Source organism: Scleropages formosus, chromosome 8 (genome assembly GCF_900964775.1).
Source record: "Scleropages formosus chromosome 8, fSclFor1.1, whole genome shotgun sequence".
NCBI lineage: Eukaryota > Metazoa > Chordata > Actinopteri > Osteoglossiformes > Osteoglossidae > Scleropages > Scleropages formosus.
In genome coordinates, this window is record NC_041813.1 from 32461292 (window position 1) to 32468495 (window position 7204).

Here is a 7204-nt window from a genome sequence, read left to right on the forward strand (position 1 = left end):
CAGAACTCGCCACGTGATCAGACAGACCTCGCGGTCGTCTCGCGCCTTCGCCACGCGCCGTTCGGACGGGCCGCAACGGAGCGAACCAACGGCGCCACCGAGGGGGTCGCGGTGAGATCGAATCGGGAGGAGGCGCGTCTTGTCCCGGGTTTGAAGCCCAGAAGAACATGCGACAGGGGCGCTAGCCCGGAAAAGCCTCGAGACGGGCAAAATACGTGCGAAACGAGCGAAACACGACGGCCGGCGCGTCGCTCGTCGTCATGTGACTTTTCCCCGTCCGCCATTTTGCTCCGCTGCAGCGGCTCCGCATCTGGCGCTCGGCTCTTCGCGTCTCCTGCTTCAACACGGCTTACAGCGTTTACCCCGTTCTTACCCTTCTTCGGCACCTGTTCGCTTCCCCGCCGTCCCGCGCTCTGTCCCTTTGTCCTTCCGAGGCGGAGCGGAGCGAAGGAGAATGTCGGCAGTGCCCGAATACTCGTCCTTCTTCGGAGTGATGGGCGCCTCAGCAGCCATGGTGTTCAGCGGTGAGTGAGTGAGTGAGTGAGTGAGTGGAGCCCTTTCCTCCTTCGTTCCTTCTCTCCGATCGTAACCTTTCCTCCTTCGTTCCTTCTCTCCGATCGTAACCTTACCTCCTTCCCTTTCCTCCTTCCTCCCTCCTGTCCCTCCCTCTTCTCTCCCCGCACTAGTCTAGTGCCACTACTTCTCCTGCTCCTCCCAGGCGCTTCGTCCACATAACCGAGGACATACAATCCTTCCAGCGCTGAGAATTTGAGCCTCTTAGACTAGTAGTAGTTCAGGGGCGTCACTCTTTCTCTCGGCGCGTTGTTGTTGTGGATAATAAATAAATAAATAAATAAATTCAGTCGCTGTCAGTGTCAGCGGTCGGTCGTTCTCTCACTTGCTGAGCCCTTACGTTAGGCGTTAGCTGCCTTCCTTCGCTTCGCTTCGCTCACTTCCCAGCCAGGCTCAGGCCGGCGGTGGGTCGGGTCGGGTCGGGAGAACTCGGAGTTCGGCCTAGTAAGTTAGTAGTTCTTCGTGGGAGGAAGGGTGGCTGGGAGTGAGAGTCGCTCGGCTCGGCCCGGCCCGAGCGAGATGAGAGCGGTGCGGTTGGGCGCATCAGTTCCCTCTGTAGTCGAGAGCGACACGCACACCTCCGCCTCCTCCTTCTCCTTCTCCTTGGAGTCCTTCCCTCCCGGCCGCAGTCACTGTGAGCGTCAAAGTACCGCAGCGCATCTACCTCTTCCAGGCTGTGCTGGTGCTGTGCTGCTGGTGCTGTGCTCACATTGTCCCTCACTGATCCTGTAAAGGCCAAAGGGCACAGAACAAAGTGAAAGTGGAGGAGACCTTCTCTTAACCTGTTATAAATGCAGCAGCTCCTATGAGGCAGTGCGTCTCTCTCCCAACTCGGAATTATGACGGAAGCAGTTTTGAGTGTTTTTCATCGCCTGATGATGGAGAGAATTGAGAGGACAACAGACTGCTACCTTTGTCTGTTCAAGGAGTCCATGATGAGGTAATGGCACAAAAACGTAACATGTGGAATCATACCAAGAGAAAACGCAGGACAGCCTTTAAACAAAACTCTGCTTATTTTTCTCAAAAGTTAAGATGAAAATTACTGCTATGTTTTGTCAAAGGGCAAATAATAACCCGAGTTGAACTTTGGGGTACGGTTGTGTACTTGTTCTAAGTAACAGGCGCTGCACGATAGCACGAACAGCAGTTTGTCCTGGCTCTGGTAACACCAGTGCAGACTATTTTCATCACGTATATTCATGGAGCTGACATTTCACTCCTTAAATAATTTACCCATTTATGCTGCTGGATAATTTTTACTGGAGCAATTTAGAGTGATTAACTTTGCTCGAAGTCACTACAGCAGTAGGTGGGATTTGGAACTGTAATCTTCGGACCCAGAAGACCGCAGCCCTAACCACTGTGTCTTCTCTATCCATTACAGAGCTCAAGGATTAGGCTTTCATTAAAGTGCCAGACCCATAAACCCTTTGTTTTGAGGCACGGTGTACAGCAACAGCTGCTCTTGCAAGCCTTGCAGACGCTCAGGCCTGCGGCATATATTGTCGACACTTTCTGTCCTCCTTCTGTTGAACAGGGAGACTCTACCAGTGAGTGATGATGAGCCACAAGTGGTGTGATTTATTGAAAAAGATGTGTAGACATGTTGATTTCAACTATACTGAAGGTAACATTGCTCATGGTTCATTAAAAGGCGGCTTCATGAGTTCTGTGTTCACCTGCTCCGCCCACCTCTTCAGCCGTACTGAGCTGTCCTGCCTCACCTTGTTCTTGACTTCTGTACCTTGTTGTCTTCAGCACTGTCTCACCTCTTGCTGGTTCTGTCCACACTGCTCTGCATTTCCAGTCATGTCCTATGGACAGAACCTGACCCACACTCTGTAGTCTGCCCATGCACACTAACTCTGCCTGCTCTCTCTGCAGCCCTGGGAGCAGCATATGGCACCGCCAAGAGTGGCACCGGCATTGCGGCCATGTCCGTCATGAGACCAGAGCTCATTATGAAGTCAATCATCCCTGTGGTCATGGCTGGCATCATTGCCATCTACGGTCTCGTTGTGGCTGTGCTCATTGCCAACAACCTGTCTGCGACGGTCACCCTTTACAAGTACGTGTGTGTCATGCCTCCCTAGCCCAGACCATCTGTGGGTGTACAAGGAGCTGTCCTCACCTCATGCCTTATTGCATCCTTCCCTCGCAGGAGCTTCCTCCATTTGGGTGCAGGCCTGAGTGTGGGCCTGAGCGGTTTAGCAGCTGGCTTCGCCATCGGCATCGTTGGAGACGCGGGCGTGCGTGGCACCGCGCAGCAGCCTCGCCTCTTCGTGGGCATGATCCTCATCCTCATCTTTGCCGAAGTCCTTGGTCTCTACGGACTCATCGTGGCCCTCATCTTGTCCACCAAATGAACACACTTGTGGTTGCGCTGCTTCTGCTTTGTCGGGTGGGAAGGGAAACCACACACGCGTGCTAAAAGATGAAAATAGAGCAAAACAGGTGTTGTGCAAACTGGTTCAAACACTGTACAGTCATTTCCAGGGTGTATTCCTCCTCCTCTAGATGTACCTTAGTGACCTGTACTCACTGTGTGTGTCTAGGTGTGTAAACATGTCTCTTAGGCATTCTGCTCTTGCTCCCCCCTTTGGCCAGAGTAACTGGTATCAGTGGAGATGTGGCTGTCAGGACCAGTTTTTTTTTCTTTTATTTCGGGGCAGTTTACACTTTGATGTTGAGAGAGTCTTAATTCAAGCACTTGAAAGGACCTGCTTTCGTGCCCCCCCAGGCATTAATTTTGTTAGAAATGTGTATAGAAATAACCATTTTATTTATAATTGTCCTTAATTATGTGTAATACAAATATTTCTGTGTGTGGGTTTCTTGCACTGTGGGTAATTGTAACAAGTGTTCAATTGCTGTGGATATAACGGGTTAAACAGAGGTTCCCTTTGGTGTCCAGATAGCAGAGTGGGATTCTTCTGTGTGCGTGTGCGTGCGTGTGCGTGCGTGTGCGTGCGTGTTTGAGATTAAATTAATAATGATGGCAATGTTCTCAAATCTTGTACACAGTATCCTGTAGGACAGCTGTCTGTTTCAGCGGTGTGTGGCACCTCCTGCCTTTCACAGCTCCACTTTCCGAATAAATTTCCATGACTTATTTTGACTTGGGGATGTTACGGTCATTGAGTGTGATATGTTCCTCATCACTCTGAAAAAGTATTTTCTGGACGTGTACTCAATGTCTACAGTGAGATAGTGTGCCTTTGGCGTCAGTTGTCTCTGCTGTCAATGCTTTGTGAGAAGAGGAAGTCATGCTGTATGCACTCCAAGGTAACAGTTGTTTTAACTGGGGTTCGAGGGCTAACTCAGCGCCCCATGGTATGGTTATGGTCTCAGGCGAACACCCTGCCGTTTACTGCTCTTTACCTCTCCCTGTCAGCCTTTCAACTTCTAGCCTTCTGCTAAGCAGTGCAGTCTCTGCCTCTGTGGGGTCTGTTTTTCTTCGCACTCTGAGGACTGCTGAAGGGAGGGCAGTAGGGACACTGACACACGTATCCGTAGGGCACTGGCTCTCGTTATACCGTCTGGTGAAGCCACGTGTTCATAGTATCACAGGAAGGCCGCTGGTTCAAGGACCATTTCCCACTCCTGCAGTACTGTAGTTAATTGATAAAGGTCCTAAAGGTAAATGGAGACAGTAAAAATACACTACTGTGTGCAAGGCTCTGGGAGTGACTGGTTCTACTCACTACTGGCTCTCTTTTTGTTTTGGGTCCTGAATGAAGTTTGTTTACTAGCAGCTGCCGTGTTTGGTGTGAACGCACCAGGTGTTTCGCTCTGCTGAAATCGCAAAATACAGACATGCTGGCAGTGTGCCGGGACGCGTGAGGACAGGCTCGTGTTTGTCAGCGTAGGTCTGTCAGCCACGGGGAGAATGAATTCAGTTACATCGCAGACACATTTGAGAGCATTTTGTGTGAGGCTAATAGTTTCAGACAATGAAACCTAGGAAGAAGTAGGGATGACGGTGTCACTTTGGCTGGAGCGCAGCCATAATGAAGTAGGAGGACACACGTCACCGTACACGGGAATCGCTAATGACGGAGGTTCTGCCGAGACCTGCCGTGGCAAAGAAGAGTTGAGAACTGGAACCGGTTCGATCAATTTGTGCGAACGGCACTTGGAGAGGAGGTGGCGTGAGCTCACCGCCGCCAACCAGCAGCTGCAAGGGTCACCGGATGATCCAAGAGTTGTCAGCAGAGCAAATTGTTAAAAAATGGGAATAGTAGGGGTACACCTGATCCCTTTCACTCACAAGACTGAGGTTCGAGTGAGTAGTGACGTGGTGTACCATGCACTAAATGTAGTGTACCCCATGGCATGTACCACGCGCTGTAGGTCCAGCGTCCCCTGCTGCGTACCACAAAGTGTGTGCCCTGTGTATCACTCGCTGTCTACCCTTTATACTAACTATGTACCACACAATGTACCCTGTACCATACACTGAGTACGCTGTTTACCATGTACCTTTACTACATGTTGCGTATCCTGCAAACTCTATCACTACTATGGTTGCAGATACTTTCCCTCCTTTGTCAGAATCAGAATGAGCTTTATTGCCAAGTATGTTCGCACATACAAGGAATTTGTCTTGGTGACAGGAACTACCACAGCACAGACAGAATGACAGTCACAAGACAGGTGAGAAGATAGAGTATGTGAGCAAGGGATAAAAAATATTTAAAAATATAAAGTACCCAATATACAAAAATAGTCACTAGTTACAAATGCAAGGGAGTTTGAGTAAGAGATATGATGTGATAAATAGTTATAAATATAAATAGCAGTATGTATTGCACGGTTTACTCTCTAGGGGAGAGATTTAGGTGTTCGTGAGGTAGATGGCCTGAGGAAAGAAACTTTTCTTATGCCTGGCTGTCCTGGTGCACAGTGCTCTGTAGCGCCGGCCCGATGGCAAGGGTTCGAAGAGGAAGTGGCCTGAATGTGAGGGGTCTACAATGATTTTGCTAGCCCTTTTACTGACTCTGGACGAGTGCAGTTCTTGGAGAGCTGGGGGGGATGTGCCGATGATTCTTCCAGCAGTCCGAACTATCCGCTGCAGTCTTCTGATGTCTGACTTCGTAGCTGAGCCGAACCAGACAGTTATAGAGGTGCGGAGGACGGACTCGATGACTGCGGAGTAGAATTGCATCAGTAGCTCCTGTGGCAGGTTGAACTTCCTCAGCTGGCGAAGGAAGTACAACCTCTGCTGGGCCTTCTTCACAATGGAGTCTATGTGGGGCTCCCACTTCAGGTCCTGTGAGATGGTGGTGCCCAGGAACCTGAATGACTCCACTGTTGCCACAGTGCTGTTCATGATGGTGAGTGGGGATAACGCTGAGGTGTTTCTCCTGAAGTCTACGATCATCTCCAGCTGTTTTGAGCGTGTTCAGCTCCAGGTTGTTATGACTGCACCAGACAGCCAGCTCTTGGACCTCCTGTCTGTAAGCAGCCTTGTCACCATCCCGGATGAGGCCGATGAATGTGGTGTCATCTGCAAACTTCAGGAGTTTGACAGAGGGGTCTTTAGCGGTGCAGTCGTTGGTGTACCGGGAGAAGAGCAGTGGGGAGAGCACACATCCCTGGGGGGCGCTATTGCTGTTCGTGCGAGTGTTGGATGAGAATTTTCCCAGCCTCACTATCTGCTGCCTGTCTGTCAGGAAGTTGGTGATCCACCGACAGATGGAGGTGGGCACAGAGAGTTGGGTTAATTTGGACAGGAGGAGGTGTGGGATGATGGGTGTTGAAGGCTGAGCTGAAGATCCTCGCATAAGTCCCTGGTTTGTCCAGATGTTGCAGGATGTAGTGCAGTCCCATGTTGACTGCATCATCCACAGACCTGTTTGCTCGGTAAGCAAACCGCAGGGGGTCCAGCAAGGGTCCAGTGATGTTTTTCAGGTAGTCCAACACCAGTTTTTCAAGTGACTTCATGACCACAGACGTTAAGGCGACAGGTCTGTAGTCATTAAGTCCTGTGATTTTGGGTTTCTTTGGAATGGGGATGATGGTGGAGCGTTTAAAGCAGGAAGGAACTTCGCACATCTCCAGTGATCTGTTGAAGATCTTTGTGAAGATAGGGGCCAGCCGGTCAGCACAGGTTTTTAGGCAGGCCGGTGAGATGCCGTCTAGGCCTGGTGCTTTCCTTGTCTTCTGTTTGACGAAGACCCGACGCACCTCCTCTTCACAGATCAAAGGTGCAGGAGGGGGGAAGGTGGGGGTTACTGGAGATGTTAACTGATTTGTGGAGAGAGGGTCTGAATGGGTGTAGGGTGTGAGACAGGGTTTATCAAACCTGCAATAAAACTCATTCAAATTGTCGGCCAGTTGTTGAGTTGACACGGTGCCGGGGGGTGGTGTCTTGTAATTTGTGATGTCTTTCATGCCTTTCCACACTGATGCAGGATCGTTGGCTGAAAACTGTTTCTTCAGCTTTTCAGAGTAGTTTCTCTTAGCCACTCTGATCTCCTTTGCCAGTGTGTTTTTGGCCTGTTTATACAAGACTCCGTCCCCGTTCTTGTAGGCGTCTTCTTTGGCCTGACGAAGCTGTTTGAGCTTTGCAGTGAACCACGGTTTGTCATTGTTGTATGTTAGACGAGTCCTGGTAGGGATGCAC

At 50.4% G+C, this 7204-nt stretch overlaps 1 protein-coding gene across 1 annotated transcript; it reads left to right on the forward strand.

Annotated features, from left to right (window-relative positions):
- On the forward strand, window positions 1-3694 carry LOC108941553 (V-type proton ATPase 16 kDa proteolipid subunit). The gene is made up of 3 exons (XM_018764306.1): window positions 1-524; window positions 2461-2644; window positions 2738-3694. Exons 1-3 carry the CDS (start codon window positions 455-457, stop codon window positions 2940-2942), a joined length of 459 nt encoding a protein of 152 aa, XP_018619822.1. The 5' UTR covers window positions 1-454; the 3' UTR covers window positions 2943-3694.
- Window positions 3695-7204: the final 3510 nt, after the last annotated feature.

Excerpts from the sequence above, each read along its gene's own strand:
- LOC108941553 (XM_018764306.1), top strand. The coding sequence starts at position 455 with ATGTCGGCAGTGCCCGAATACTCGTCCTTCTTCGGAGTGATGGGCGCC. Across the intron at positions 525-2,460 it reads AGCAGCCATGGTGTTCAGCG|CCCTGGGAGCAGCATATGGC; the intron begins GTGAGTGAGTGA and ends CTCTCTCTGCAG. Across the intron at positions 2,645-2,737 it reads GCGACGGTCACCCTTTACAA|GAGCTTCCTCCATTTGGGTG; the intron begins GTACGTGTGTGT and ends CTTCCCTCGCAG.